The sequence below is a fragment of the Lepidochelys kempii genome, chromosome 11 (genome assembly GCF_965140285.1).
Source record: "Lepidochelys kempii isolate rLepKem1 chromosome 11, rLepKem1.hap1, whole genome shotgun sequence".
Classification (NCBI taxonomy): Eukaryota; Metazoa; Chordata; order Testudines; family Cheloniidae; genus Lepidochelys; species Lepidochelys kempii.
This window is the reverse complement of record NC_136390.1, coordinates 40,087,116-40,103,172: the sequence shown is the minus strand read 5'-3', so window position 1 is coordinate 40,103,172 and position 16,057 is coordinate 40,087,116. Positions and strand designations below refer to the sequence as shown.

At 42.3% G+C, this 16,057-nt stretch overlaps 1 protein-coding gene across 3 annotated transcripts in view; it reads left to right on the top strand.

Annotated features, from left to right (window-relative positions):
* Nucleotides 1–15,390, top strand: part of METTL8 (methyltransferase 8, tRNA N3-cytidine) — a 44,225-nt gene extending 28,835 nt beyond the window's left edge. For all 3 annotated transcript variants that reach the window (XM_073305818.2, XM_073305816.2, XM_073305819.1), the window contains 7 exons: nucleotides 1,257–1,654; nucleotides 2,211–2,260; nucleotides 5,660–5,723; nucleotides 6,044–6,183; nucleotides 9,521–9,627; nucleotides 9,718–9,783; nucleotides 15,006–15,390. In XM_073305818.2, coding sequence (XP_073161919.1) covers nucleotides 1,257–1,654; nucleotides 2,211–2,260; nucleotides 5,660–5,723; nucleotides 6,044–6,183; nucleotides 9,521–9,627; nucleotides 9,718–9,783; nucleotides 15,006–15,181 — 1,001 coding nt within the window. In that variant the 3' untranslated portion in view covers nucleotides 15,182–15,390. The remainder of the gene's footprint in view (nucleotides 1–1,256; nucleotides 1,655–2,210; nucleotides 2,261–5,659; nucleotides 5,724–6,043; nucleotides 6,184–9,520; nucleotides 9,628–9,717; nucleotides 9,784–15,005) is intronic.
* The last annotated feature ends 667 nt before the right edge of the window (nucleotides 15,391–16,057 follow it).

Here is a 16,057-nt window from a genome sequence, read left to right as displayed (position 1 = left end):
TTGTAGGCAATTTTGTTTTAAGATACAAAGGAAAATGACAGGAGAAATGTGATGTAGAACTAGTGGCCCTGTATGTATATATAGTATGTAATAGTTGTTAAATCATGTACTAGATATTAAATAAATTGCCTGAGAAATCAGAATTCTTGAACACAAAGGGCCAATTTTTAACAGCTCTATTTAAAGGGTTTGCAAAGTAAACAAGCATTCCTGTTACTCCTGCACATGTTGTTTTCTATAGCACATCAGTGATATGGTTAAAAGAGTATGGGCTGCTATTGGCCACATGCAATAACGCTGATCAGTGAATATGGCTCTGAAGGAGTGGATTTCTAATAGCATATATTTAGAGAGAGAACTGCAGTTAGCAAAACATTTGCAGTTGTTCATATAAATTCATAAGTCACAAAAGAGTATTAATTTCAATGTCATGTTTCTTAATTTAGGGGAAAGGGCAGAGACAGCTTAACTAAAATGATGCATTGCTTTTATAATTTGGCTTATGGCTTCTTTATTTCCTGAACAATGTACAGGTGCACGTTTGTTTGTGTGTGTGTGTCTGTGTATGTATACATGAGCTGTTACAGTAGATGAAAGCAGGTTTGCAAATTTGTGTATTAAAAATCCGTAGGTGTTTAGATTTTTATAATATTGCTTATGGATTTTTGGACGGGACAATTTTAGAGCCATGGGACCAAATTTAGTGCAGTTGCATCAGCTTACACCAGGGATATTTATTTTTGGCCTCCAAACTAATATTTTAACTCAATGTTCTAATATTTGCTTGGTAATTTTGCATGTAATAACTTTGTCTGCAATATAGCTACACGCAAACCCATTTCCAGAGGCCCATATATCTTTCCCTATAGTTAATATAAAGTAAATATATCTCTTATTTATAAAAATGGAAGTATTAAGAGTTGGTTTATATGAAATAAAACGTAGGTAGGCAGGTTATTGTGCATTTTGGTGATATTCTCCTTGTGTGCGACTGAACAAAAATAGAATTAAAGATGCAGAAAGTGTGTTTCTATAGTCTTTATGCAGGTAAAATCCTTTTTAAATCCAGTAGGAGTTTTCCTTGAACACAGGTGAAAGGACTGGGCCCAAAGACTTGATATTTGATGTAAACAACACCATGTGGAGAGCATCAAATTTCTTAACCTGTATTTCTGCTATTAGCTAGTTTGATTTTTAAATGTCATATTGTTTTATTATGACAGTTAAGTTCCCATGCACCAATTTTTTTATTCCAGACAAATATGAAAGAGAAGCTAGTAAATACTGGAATGAATTCTACAAGACTCACAAGAATAACTTTTTCAAGGATCGTAACTGGCTGTTTCTGGAGTTTCCAGAAATTCTTCCAAAAGGAAGGAAAGATCAGATGAATAAAGAAGAAAAATATTGTTGTCATGTAAAACTGAATGCTACAAACAATTGCACAAATGTGGGCTTTCCTGCAATGTTTGAAGAAGGCGAAGATTATTGTCAGAACAATTTGGTGGATGGTTTAACTTCTGTGCAAGGACACGCATACAACAAAAGCCAAGCAGAACCTGTTACTGACAACAAACATGTTAAGAACTGTGAACAAGAACCTGTGAAGCAAGAATCCTTCCCTGGCAGTGGTGCTACCTATAGAATACTAGAGGTACTTTACTGCAGACATTCAACACATAATTTACAACTCCAAACGATGGCTTCAAATGTAGTGGTTGCTTAATAATTATCAAGGCAACAACTATTCAGAGTTCACAACACTACTTTTGCCTTGTGCCTGAAATTTTCAAAGGGACCTAAGAAAATTAGATGCGCAGTTCCCATTGAAAGTCATTGGGAGTTGTGCTTCTAATTCCCTTAGGCCTGTCTGAAAATCCCAGTTTAAAATATTTTGTTGTGTTTAAACCAATGCTGTGTGACAAAATAGCAAAATTGTACAAGAAAACTGTACAATTTCCTGTGCAGCTGCCCCTGGGAGAAGAATCTTTTCTGGGCATGGGAGAGAGTGTAGGACCTGATCCTGGCTCATAAGCGTAGCGGAAGAGTCAGTGCTTCTGAGAGTTGTGGTGTAAGGAGCAACAAAGCCATTTACCCCTTTTTTGCCTCTTTAATCACTGTAATGGTTTCAGTTAATTTGGGACTAAAACTCTGAGATATAGGCTTTATTTGATGGTTTAGTTAAATTTTTGTTTCTGCTTCAATTCCAGGTTGGTTGTGGTGCTGGAAACAGTGCTTTTCCTATTCTGAAAGTTATATGGTAAGCTGTGTCAGCCTCCCAAATACATGCCCAACATTAATGAAAAAAAAGTTTTAAGATAATCTTATGCTGTGAGAAATGCTGGATTCACGGTGCTAGACACCAGAGTCTTCTCATTACCCACAGAACAGGGACAATGGCAGTAGCCATGTAAGTTATTCCCCATGGTGCTGAGCCAGTTATTCAGCTTTGATTTAGAAGGGAAAACATCTGGTGTTGAGGCGGTAGGTCAGTCTTCAGGCTCATTCAGGCCAACTGCTAACTAAAATGTCTGTCACTTGTGTTAGTTTGGGTGTTTACACCAGTCCAGTGGCATTGGACTGAGACCACCAACACTTGTCATACAGGTCACTGAACAGCCAACAGATAGTATCAACTTCTGGTTCCAAATTCAGAGGTGACAGAAATGATGGTGTATATTACACATTGGCAAGAGCTTGTGAGTGCTACCTTTGACTCCTTATGTCACTTCTGAATTTGGTCCATGTTCTCGATTAAAGCAGCTCAAGTTTTAATGACATAGAGACCCAAAGTTCCATATTGCATTACTTAATCCCCTAACCCCTCCATCCCATCCACATAGCTTTTGTCTTGAAAAAGGAAGTGTGAGAGAATGTTCTCCTTTCGGTGCACGTTCTTAGCTTTCACTGGAAACGATGTCCACACATCAGGGGAAGGGACAGACTCTTTTCTGCTCTCATCTCTGAAACTTTTGTGCAACACACTAATTGTTGTTCTGCAGACCAATACTAATAATTTACACTTTCGTAGTGACTTCAGTCCACTTCACACACATTGTTAGCCACAGCATTTCTGTGGTACAAGCACTATTGGGTCCATTTCACAGATGTGGGAATTCAGATACAGAGAGATTCAGGGCAGCTGGGAGCATGCTTCCCAGCCCAGGGAGACATACACACACTAGCTCTGCTCTAGCTAGCATGGTAAAAATAGCAGTGTGGCCACAGTGGCACAGGTGGTGACTCAGGTTAGCTGCCTGAATACAAACTGGTGGACCCCTGGCTACATACGAGGGTAGCCCGAGCTGTCACCACACTGCTTGTTGGTTTGAGCAGAGCTGGTGTGTGTCTGTCTGCCTGCCCATACTGGGAAGCACCTTCCCAGCTGCTATGTAGACATACCCTAAGTGGTGTGCCAAGGTCACACAGTGTGTTGCAGTGTTAACAAAAGAATCCAATCTCCAAACTACCAGACCTTAACCCCAAAACAATCCTTCTCCCCTAAACATCAGATTGTATTGTGAAAGGAGAAAGCCGCATTATCAATGAAAACAACAGAAGGTAGTGTTGTGTAGGAGAAAAGACATTATTAGGTACGTGTATGGGGAAAAACTCAAACTGGTGTGTATTATACAGGAGGCATTATTTGTACTGCAAAACTTGTTATAATTAATAGTCTTCCTATTAATCAGTATTTTACTCGGTGATCTCAGTTTTTATGCAAATCCTGCATGTGACCAGATAGGTGCATTAACGATATAGCATTTAGCATTTAAAACACAGAGGTGTAACTGAAGTCTGGATGTAGTTAAGAATCCATTGCAGTTAAGAGTCTGCATTGATTTCATATCTGAATTGATGGAAACATCTCTTATCTATTGGAGGGCACATCTTGTATCTAAGTACAATTCACACTATATTTGGCAATGTAAAATTGCCTTTTGTTTGCACAAAAGAATAGTAATACAATGTAGATGCACACTGTGCTTGAAAGAAAACCTTCCCCTTTCTTTGGAATATTTTTTTTTAATGATCCAAAATTAAAAATAAAAAGGTATGGTACTTTACACAGTTAGTGCTTAGTGTTACCAGGCGTCCATTTTTTGACCGGAACGCCTGGTCGAAAAGGGACCTTGGCAGCTCCGGTCAGCACCACTGAAAGGGCCATTAAAAGTCCAGTCGGAGGTATAGCGGGGCTAAGGCAGGGTCCCTGTCTGCCCTGGCTCCGCGCAGCTCCCAGAACCGGCTGGCATTTCCCTCCAGCTCCTAGGCTGGCATTTCCCTCCCGCTCCCAGCATCGGCTCCGCAGCTCCCATTGGCCATGGTTCCCAGCCAGTGGGAGCTGCGGTGGCGGTGCCTGTGGGTAACGCATACCGCGGAGAACCTCCTGGCCACGCCTCTGCCTAGGGGCCAGACATGCTGGCCGTGAAATAACTGTCCAGACCAGAACTGTCCCTGTTGTTTGACAGAGGCTTTTCATGCAGCTTGCTTCCCACTTTCTGAGAAGAGAAGAGCTGTTTATACACATTGGTGAGTCAATTTGATAAGTGGGACTTGGTCAGTCAAAAACCCAGCTGCTTGCCCTCAGTCATGCTAGGGATTTCAGGTTCCACAAGATCTCATATCCAGTCTGGGACCTGTAATTCCACTGTTTGCCTGAATACATCTCATAAGTATTCACAGAGCTAAGGAGGGTTTTGCTCAGTAGTGAGATCAGGATTGGCTGCTCTTGGTCCAAGAGGGTTCTCCTGCTCAGCCCCCTTAGAGATATGGTCTGTTGAGCTGGGTATACAGCAGAATCTGCTGGGCACAGGGACACATTTTCTATTTGGTGAGACACCTTTTCCAAAATCTCCAGCACTTTAGGAGAGATGGCTTTTCTGAGGGCTAATCCTGTTCCTTAATTAGTGGGACTGCTGCTTGACTCACCCTCATTTACATTGATTGTTGAAGAGTTGAAAAAATCCTACCCTAAGTTCCTGACATCAGATGTTTTGATGTGAGGGAAATTTGCAACTGGCTTCGCAGTGAATGCGAGGGGAAGGGAAGCTAGCACTACAGGAAACCAACATGTATTTTGATGAAAAAAGGCCTAGGGTAATAGAAGGAAACAATCAAAACCACATAATCTGATCACAGCCAGCACAAATGACACCTGGGAACCCAAATGTCTTCAGAACAGTTAATAACTGTTAAGTAATTTCCTCGGTTGAAGCTGAAATAAATATTTTTCATGTTGCTAATTAAATTACATGCACAGACCAGTGCCGGAAAAATCTCTGAGTGGAGTTGCAGAAACCCACAAAATGAGTGCAGAGTGAAATTGTGACCCATTATTGCATATTGATGCAATGCAGCACCTGGGTATTGTCACGAGTATTTGATGGCTCTCTGTGACTCCATCCAATGGTGTCTTCTTTCTCTTGTTTTTCAGTTCCACTTTCTTCCTAGCTTGGTGTCCCCCCTCCCAATTCCCACCCCACAAACTGTTGACAGATATTCCTACAGCTCTCGCCTGTTTGCTTAGTGCTGAGCAATATAAGGCATGTTGCTGAGACCAGTGAAAGGGATTTTGATCAAACCTGTGGAGTACCCCAAAGAGCTGCATGTGGTTAGTACAATAGCAGTTCTTTAATTGATGTTTGTTTTGTGTTCATAGCAATACCCCTGGAGCCTTTCTGTACTGCTGTGATTTTGCGTTGGGAGCAGTGGAGCTAGTAAAGGTATTTCAAGTGTTCACTTAGAAAGTGTGGTGTCATTCAGAAGGCTGCAAGGAGGCCATCCTGGTGAAATGGAGCACAATGGCTTTGACAACTTTGAACTGGAGGTTTTAATACTTCAAAGAACAAAGTCCTTCTCTGCAGAGAGAGGAATGAATACCACCAGTGGGCCTGTCTCTCGCCCTGAGCAAGATCCCAGAACAGAATCCGCTTTGAGAAATGTTTTACAAAACTGAATAATCGAAAAAACGTTTCTTGGGTCATGATAAATTGACTAACTACTGCTGTTCTCTCTGTGTTTCTCTTAATCTTTATCATTACAGTCACACTTGTCGTACAATTCAGCCTGGTGTTCTGCCTTTGTTCATGATGTGTGTGATGATTCCTTACCCTACCCTTTTCCAGATGAGATCCTGGATGTCATTCTCCTTGTCTTTGTGCTCTCTGCCATTCATCCTGACAGGTAAATGAAGACTAAAGGGCAAAGCAAATGTGTTAAAGCTCTTTTATCACTAGTGGTTTTCAAGAATATCAAAGTGAGATGATGAATCTTGAATTTATTATTTAGTAAGCTACATTATGTATAATGCAGGACATTTTAAATGCTGCTTTCCCCTTTTCCGAATCCAGGAGAGAAGCTGGTCAAACTACTTCATTAGTGAGCCTCCTGTCACCATCAAAATGAAATGAACCTCTTCTTGCAAGACATATACCTATTAAAGGTGACAGTGCTTCAAGAAAGTTACAAATTCAGAAACAGCCTACTAGTCTCCCAGAGGGAAATTATTCTTGGTGATCAAAAACAAATATCCTTTATTTAGCATCTTACAACATGTTGATAAAGACCCAGGCTACTGATTCATTAGTTGCACACAATTGCATAGATATTGGCCTCTTATGAAGAAGATCACTTAGCGTATCTGGCTTGTTTGGATTAGGCAAATTAATCTAATTTGTACTATATTGGGTAGGGAGCTATTAGCTTTATTACTGAAGCAACTCTCAATATCTAAAGAACCAGCTAACACTGACAAATTTTGAAAGAATATTCTTTCCCATGGGAAAAATACAAAAGGGTATATATTATTCACGCTTACTACTCAACTGCTCCTTTAACCAGACTGTACAAAGGGAAATGCATATTCCACATATAATGGTAAGTGTGTTGTTTTAAGAACTGCATTAAATATGGCCATCCATGCTCAGCAAACAGAACAATACTCACCTGAGTCAGTTGTACATTTGAGGACTGTTTTCTTGCCTGAATGGCTGAGTTATTAATCATTAGCTTTTGCAGAAAGATGATCTTTTCCAGAAAGCATATCTCTCCTTCCTGTTTGTGCAAAGATGAGCATATGAGTCATGTGCAGAAGAGTGTTTTGCTAAGCCTGGGTGCAGATTCCAAACACAATTCAGACAGTAGATTGAAATTTGTGTAAGTGCAGCAATAGTGGGGAAGATACCTGGCAAAATATATTTTTATCACACCTTTTGTCCACGGGAGCAATGATAAAATGCTCGCAGACAAAATTTCTGAGGGTGTTTTTCCCAGTAACCCTTAAGAGTACAATTCCCCTCCCCCGCCACCAAGATTAGCCAAATGAATGCTGACATGGGCGTTTATATGTGTATGTGCATACAGATTTCTGTGTGTAGATTTCTATGCAGTATAATCCAGTCTCCAAAAGTTTAAGGAAAAGATACTTACTTCATTACAATATCCCCTAGAAATAAAGTCATTGCATAAAAAAATTATAATCTAGACCCTTGTTGATTTTTATAACAATTGTCTAACAGCTTAAAATATAAGAAATGACAAGGAAAACCAAGAGAATGATACTGCAGAACCTTAAATAAAAACACTTGGGGGCCTGGGAAACGTAAGTTTCTGGGATGTATACATTCTCATTCAGCACCTTTGTTACTTGATGATTTATTAATGTTGTTAGCTATTGTGTTCTCATTTTAACAGTTGCTGTTCTTTTACTTTATAAAGCAACACTCTTCTTTTCTGCTAGCAGCCCCCCTTTTGAAATTGTTGTTCTCAAAAACAAGGTAATTTGGAAGCCATTAACCTTTCTCCATTCCAGGTGGTATTATACTGGGGCAAATTTTCAAAGGGTTCCTACTTCATGTGCATGTAGAATTTGTCAATATCCCCATGTGAGTGCACAGAACACGCATTTTCATGTGCAGAGTTTGTAATTCTGTGCCCACCTATCTGCTCTGAGATCTCTTATGCCCATTTGTACATGCAGCTGCCCCTTTTTTTGCTTGGGCAGAAACATGCAAATTTTGTGTATGAACAAAACAGAGGCCCTTTAAATGTTTGTCTTCCTCTATTTCTGAATTTAAGCACGGGATTTCTTTTAAAAGTGCATGTTTTCCTTTTTGGTGGTTTCTCTTAGCTCATAATTCTCCTTTTCTGCTGAGTTAGGGCCTGATCTTGCACCTTCAAAGTCAGTGGGAGAAAGACTGGGCTTCTTGCTAGATTGTGCTTCTAGGGATAGCCTTAAGCAATAGCCAGTGTGTGAGCTGGAGGAGCCCAGGAGGCACTGTACCCAAGAGATACCCCTTGGAGGTGCAGTGCCTCTATGCTCATATCTTGTATTAGAGGAGGATGTATCTCACAACAGCTCTTTTCAGGGTGCAACATACTCGCTCCTCCCCCACTTAGCACGCAGCCAGGTCCACTGGCTGGCTGGTAGGAGGAGCAGAGCCATTGCTTCCACACTTTCCATCCATTTGCTTGTGGGATGGAGGGGAGTGTCAGGAATGCAGCTACTGCCCTGCCCCCTTCCAGGAGCTGTGTTGTGAGAGAGTCTTCTGTGGCCCTGCAGGGATGTAGGCAACCTTACCCCTGTGCAGCTGTGGAAGACCAGGGCACAATTGAGCCCTAAACGATGAGTGTTTTACATTTTAATCTGAGGTTTGCTCAATTTTAAACTCTTATCAGATTACATGCCTTGCAGAACACACAGTCCTTCTAAGAAAAAACGAGGAGTCCTTTTGGCACCTTAGAGACTAACCAATTTATTTGGTGCCACAAGGACTCATAGTTGTTTTTGCTGACACAGACTAACACAGCTACTGCTCTGATCCACCAAAATTTCAGGGCAAGAGGATGCTAGACTTTTCCCCTCTCTGCTTCCTGCCAGCATCTTCAGACAAGTTTCCCCTACCAAATTCCCCTCCATCGACAGATCTCAAACTCTTCCTTTTATTCCCCTGGGATTGGCATTCGTAATCCACTGTGTGTATGGTATAAATACCTAGATAGATAGCTGGATTAGAGAGAGAGCTTCTTGTCTGCTTCCTGCTCCAGAGTCTTTGATCTTCCTTTCCAAGAGAGACAGCCCAATCCACCCTATCCTGGCAGGTAGCCCAACCCATCCTACCTTGGTAGCTGGCTGTTCATTCAGTTGTATGCCATGCAACTGCCTGCTGCTTTACCTGTAACTCACTGCAGGTCCAGGCTTCCTCTGATCATGGGGGATCGGATCTCAAGAATCTTACTTTAATCCATCCTTGATGTTTTGCTAAAGAGGAGGAAAGGACTCATTTCCTCTCCCCCCATTTTATACTATTTAATAAAAGTTCCTTGTGCATTTTTGTGCCTTTGCATCTTTGTAAAAAAAAAAAATTGTTCTTCCTACTGAAGCTGTTTGTTAGTGTCTAGCATTTTTTGGTGATTGAAGACAGTCCCTTCTCACTGAGACCTCAGAAACTACATGTTGGACCTAGTGGCGAGAGAAAAGCAGTGTTTGGAGTTACACCAGTGTCACATTTTATTTTCTAAGGATGCAAGGAGTTGTAAGTAGACTGACCAAATTATTGAAACCTGGAGGGATGTTGTTATTTCGAGACTACGGAAGATACGATACATCTCAGCTTCGTTTTAAAAAAGGTATTTCCTAAGAGGCGTTTGTTTAGTATTTATTTTGCACATCTTTTAAAGGGACAGCCAGTCTTTCTATTCACAATTTTTGTCTTTTAGGCCGCTGTTTGTCAGAGAATTTTTATGTACGAGGAGACGGTACCAGAGTTTATTTCTTTACAGAAGGTAAAACAAATTTTAGTTTTATAGAAAAGTTCTGAGTGTCTCTTTAGATGACATGGGGTTCAAAGCCTCTTAAAAAGCCATTTAAGTAATTTTCCTAGCCCTTCAACTCTCCATTTTTCAAAAACATGAAGCTCATTTTTATGGAAGATCTTTTCTTTTACAACATCAGACTTTGATTCCCTTCCTCAGCTGTGTCATTGAAGCTGAAGTTATCATGCTTCAACTCTCTTAATTTAACAGTAGTTTGAGTGCCTCTTTACCCTGTATAAGTAAGTTACCTCTGCACTAGCATCATTGCTTTGTATCTGTCACTATCTCAGATTAATGAATGACCGCTACAGAGCTGGCAGAGGGAGCACACAATTGTTTTTATGGGACTAGTAAAAAGTTTTTTCCATTTTATTCTTTTTAAATTCCTAGGACTGGGTTGATCAATTTTAGCAAGAAGTAGGTCTATACTGGGATATTAACAGTTTTAACTAATTAGGTACCTTTATGATAATTCTTGGAGTATCCAAGACTATGAGTCACCTGATTACCTCCCTGCCTCCAGTGAGAGGGAGAATTGCTTGTGCTTAACTTTCAGCTCCCTGACACGTCCAGTCTGTTAGCCACCCAAACAATCTCTTCTGGGCTCTGCCAGCCCTAACTTTGCCTTGCAGGTAAACCATAGGTGCACATGAGTCCTTGATCCCCTTTGAAGCATTTCCCTGTAGTGTTCAACCCCTTATCCACTGAACACCCATAGTAACACCAGGCCTGCTGTCCCCAAGGAACAGTGTGCACACCATCTTGAATGATTCATAGAATAGAATATAGAATATCCGGGTTGGAAGGGACCTCAGGAGGTCATCTAGTCCAACTCCCTGCTCAAAGCAGGACCAATCCCCAATTTTTGCCCCAGATCCCTAAATGGCCCCCTCAAGGATTGAACTCACAACTCTGGGTTTAGCAGGTCAGTGCTCAAACCCTGAGTTGGAAGGTGGGATAGCTCAGTGATCAGCTCCTTGTACAACACCACAGCACTGAGATATTTATAGTGAAAACAATAAGAAGTTTATTATCAGCAATCAAGATTTAAGAGGTAGTGAGTAAGAAGAATAGAAATAGGTGGGTTATATAAAACAAAATCATAATACAATCCACAGAGACTAAATTTAATAGGCTAATCTCCAATCTAAATAAGTTTGTCTCACCCAGATGTCGTTTGCAGTGCTTCAGCCAAGCCTGGTTGTGATCCATTTTCATTAATACATTTGCACTGGTCGATAACTTCCTAGGTGTAGGATAAAGGGTGTCTTCCTTGCCTTCATTTTATATTCCCTAAAGTTCATTGCTTGTACCTCAGAGTCCGGCCAATCCCCACCATAGGTTATTCTCTAGTGCACTGTCTCCCTGCTGACTTCATATCTCCTCTCTGACTTTGTATGTAAATGCCTTCCCTTTGTGTTAACTTATAGTTCTTAATTTGCACACAGACCAGCAGAGACAGGTGAATAAACATCCTTTGTCTGACAGAAACCTGTTTGTCAACTCTGCCTTAATACAGACTTGAGGAACATATTTTTAGTATACATACAAAACTCCTTACATAGTATTTGTACATACCTTGCACAACAGTATTAATGACCAGTGTAACCCTGGCTTTCGTTTAAGACCCCACATGATATTCTTTGGTGAACCAGAATGTTCATACCATAATCGGAATATTCCTGTAACTCCCTTGCCAGTTGGCACTGAGGCGTTTATGGGTCATAACCTTCAACCTACTTTTGATAGCATCCGCAATTTTACGCAGGTATAACTCTGACTTTCATGGTGCTAGCTCCTGGTGCCCTAACAAGGGCATGAGATCCAAAATCAGATCTCTTAAGGAAATAGCATTACGCAGCTAAACGGTGGTTCTTAGGAGCTGATTGTGTTCCCATGACCTATACATAGAGCAGTCTCAGTGTGTGGATCTTCCCCCTCCCACGGGTCTGTGGACATGCAAGTTTTACTACGTTTTGAGACCTCTGAAGAGTCTCACCTCTAATGCTTCCTTAAAGATCCTTCCTACTGTGAAAGATATGTTTGAAAATATCTTTGAAGTAAAAATGCTGGGACAGATAATGGACTGTTGATTTACTTCTGGCAGATCCTGACTGTCTCTGGCAGGTATCTCTGGCTTGAGTAGAATCACCCACAGCTCTGTGAATGACTGTTGGCCTCTTGGGGTTATTAGCAACCAGCAAAACCTGGCAGAGAAGGACTGGCCCTACACCCAGCAGCCAAGGATTTGGGGAACGCAAAGGGGAGTTTTATGCTGCCTATACCTCCCTGGCCTGCACTGTGTGCAGTACAGCCGGAGCCAAGGGTCTGGCCTGACAGCTGTGTAATATGAGACTGGGGAAGTGAGTAGGAGGGATTAAGATATTAGCTATGGTGCGGCGGGGAGGAGGTGGGGAGGATGTAGGGGGAACCCTAACATGCCATGAGATCTCTTAATCGTTAGCAGAAAATGAGGAGTGCCTACCGTGGTAAATTCGGGCTCCATTTATACAGCTTATGAAATCTGGTTGCTATTGTGAACTTGTGTTATTAAAAACTGCTGGGTCATGAGTGCCTGTATGTATGTGGATCCACCATTACTGACAGGTCCTGTAGCGGGTACACATGAGAGAATAACACTGGGGAATATTTAATGTTAATGATGGCACTTTGACCACACAGAGGCTATTCTAAAAAGCAGCTGCATCCTTAGAAAACCGGTTTTAGCTTCACCCCTTGAAGGTAGGAGCAGTGAAAAATTACCTAAAGGACAGAACAAAAGAAGTGGGGGTTGGGGCGGGATTTAAATAGCAAGCCACACAGGAACAGAGAGGTCCAGATAGGAAAAGAAAGCATGAGATAGGAGGGAGCAAAGTCACCCAGCATGTAGCAGCCTCCTGGGGGCAGTGGAGCCCTGCCCACTTTTCTGAGCCCAGATGGCCCCAAGGACTCTGGACAGCCCAAGGGACTCTAACTGCAGCCCCAAGAATGCCCTGTAGTGGGAAGGAAATTGCGGCAGGGTGTGTGGTGTTCATTGTTTTGTATGAGTTGTATTCTCTTGTTTTCTATGTGATTAAGTATAAAAGAGTATTAATGTGTTAGACTCTATGCAAAGTGTGTGTTTGTGTTAACTGCTTTACAACTGCTGTATGCCCTTGAGGGAGTTAAACTGTTATCAGAAGCTTCAGACCTTTAAGGTGGAGTTCACAGGATGGGGTTCTAGGCTGCAGGTCTGTGCTCTGAGGCTTCATCTATACTACAGTACACACCACTGCCTGTGGCATGTAGCAACCTGCCTCAGCAAAAAGCAAGCTGCGCCCGCACTGCGGTGTGTAGCTACGAGTTTCAATGAGAGGCTGTGGCAGAGAGGAGGCAGCAGGTAAAACTCCCTGCTGTCAGAGCCCTTCACTGCATCAAGGAAAGGCTCTGTCGGGGGGAGGCAGTGGGAAAAGGTTCTGTCAGAGCTTTTCCTCCCTTCTGAAGTCTTTCTCTACTGTGGGGAAGGCTCCAGCAGCGGGGGACTGGCAAAGCCTTTCCTTGCTGCTGGAGCCTTTCATGGCGGTGAGGCCTTTCCCTGCGGCCTCCCCCCTGCGAGAACCTTTCCTCACCTCATGGAAGAGACTCTGGGAGAGGGCAAAGGTTCCAGCAGCAGAGAGCTGGTGGAGCCTTTCCCCGCCTCCTTTCCCTGCCAGAGCCTTTCTCCACTGGTGGAGTCTCTTCCTGCAGAGTGGAAAGGCTCCAGCTGTGGGACATCACATTGCTCAAAATGGCAGTGGAGCTGGAGAGGCAGGGCTTGGGTGAATAGAGAGCATAAGTGTCTTTTCTCCACTTGTCTACACTGGGCCTCTCTGGCTAAGCTGCTGTTTAAAAAAAAAGAGAAGTCCTTGTGGCATCTTAGAGACTAACAAATTTATTTGGGCATAAGCTTTTGTGGGCTAAAACCCACTTCATCGGATGCATGGCGTGGAAAATACAGTAGGAAGGTAGATATACACAGAGAACATAAAAAAATGGGTGTTGCCATACCAACTGTAACGAGACCAATTAATTAAGGTGGGCTATTATCAGCAGGAAAAACAACAACAACCTTTTGTAGTGATAATCGGGATGGCCCATTTCAAAGAGTTGATAAGAAGGTGTGAGTAACAGTGGGGGGGGGGAAATTAGCATGAGAAATAGTTTTTACTTTGTGTAATGATCCATCCACTCCCAGTCTTTATTCAAGCCTAATTTAATGGTGTCCCGTTTGCAAATTAATTCCAATTCTGCAGTTTCTCGTTGGAGTCTGTTTTTGAAGTTTTTTTGTTGAAGAATTGCAACTTTTAGGTCTGTAATTGAGTGACCAAAGAGACTGAAGTGTTCTCTGACTGGTTTTTGAATGTTGTAATTCTTGATGTCTGATTTGTGTCCATTTATTCTTTTGCATAGAGATTGTCCAGTTTGGCCAATGTACATGGCACAGGGGCATTGTTAACACATGATGGCATATATCACATTGGTAGATGTGCAGGTGAACAAGCCTCTTAAATACCTATTCAAGGGACACCATCATAGGACCTAATTACATCAGCCACACCATAAGAGGCTCGTTTTATACAGTAGTTTACTGTGAAAACCAAGGGGTACGTCTACATTGCAATAAAAGACCTGAAGCATGGCTGCGCCTGGCCCATGTCATCTGACTCAGGCTTGTGGGGCTAGGGCTGTGGGACTCTGAGACCCCATGAGGGGATTGTCAGAGCCCACGCTCCAGCCTGAGCCCAAATGTCTACTGTGCAATTTTTAGCCCTGCTGCCCAAGCCCCTGAGCCCTAGTTAATTGACCCAGGCTCTGGGACTTGGTGTTTTTTGTTGCAGTGTAGACATATCCAGAATTATCAAAATGTTGTATATTTGCCATCCTCAAATCCTGTGTAACTTAGAGCTCTGAAGAAAAGTTGTTATAAACTATGAGCAATATGATCTGGACCCCAGGTGTGAGATTTTATACCATATTATAACTCAGTGATGCCATAAAGGTGGTCTCTTTTATAGAAGGATTTCTCATGGACTGTTCTAGCTCTGGGTTATCAGATGATAAAGCAGAGCTGATTCCAGCTCTGATGAACTATGTGTTAAATTGGTAAATTCTTTAACTGGCTGCATCAGTTTGTTTTATAATTATAGTAATTCTACTTCTCATTTGTGGAACAGATGAAGTCCACAACATGTTTACCCTGGCTGGGTTAGTTGAAGTGCAGAATCTAGTTGATCGACGATTACAAGTCAACAGGAAGAAAAAAGTGAAAATGCAGCGAGTTTGGATACAAGGCAAGTTCCAAAAACCATTTCAGCCACCTCAGAATAGCCGCCAATCGGCACCCTCATAGCTAAATATATAGTATTCCCCAGAGACCAAAACAAGTGAGTGCACATATATTTCCTGTGGATCCTGTGTTAACTGCTGAAAAGGCAGAAAAAATGTTGAACTGAAAGCGTTTTCTTAAAAAAAGTGTACTTTTTTGTTGTTAAGGAGTGATGTGGGAAAATGTCTCTTGTCTTGCTTGTATACATAATAAAATGGCTGTGCATTAACCTATTCATATCTCAATGACCTCTTATTATTTGGTTTGAATAGTTGAACAATAATATTAATTTTGTGTCTGGGAGCATTGTGCTGGGAGATTTGTGTTAATTTATGTAGGTGGTGAATGAGTGTGTGCTCCAGTGAAAGGCCATGTCTGTTTGGGGTTCTTATGTATGCTGGTTGTGAGTGGTTGTGTTGATTTGTGTTTGTTGGGGCTGTACTGGAGATTTGTGTTGATTTTTGCAGGTGGCAGTTAGGCACACAGGAGTGGCATTTGGGCGAAGTAATCCACCATCTGTGTGGTCTCCCTCATACAACCAGTTAGGTTGTTGCATGTAAATTAGCTGTAGAGTAAGAATGGTGACTGGTTGAATTACCTCTGATATCACACTGGTTTAGGACTCTTGGCATGGCATAGACCAGGGGTGGGCAAACTTTTTGGCCTGAGGGCCACATCGGGGTGTGAAACTGTATGGAGGGCTGGATAGGGAAGGCTGTGCCTCCCCAAACAGCCTGGCCCCTGCCCCCTAGCCGACCCCTCCCACTTCCCACCCCCTGACTGCCCCCCTCAGAACTCTCTACCCATCCAACCCCGCCCCCCTATCTTTGTCCCCTGACTGCCCCTGCCCGGGACCCCACCCCTAACTGTCCCCCCGGGACTCTCCCCATCCAACCCCCC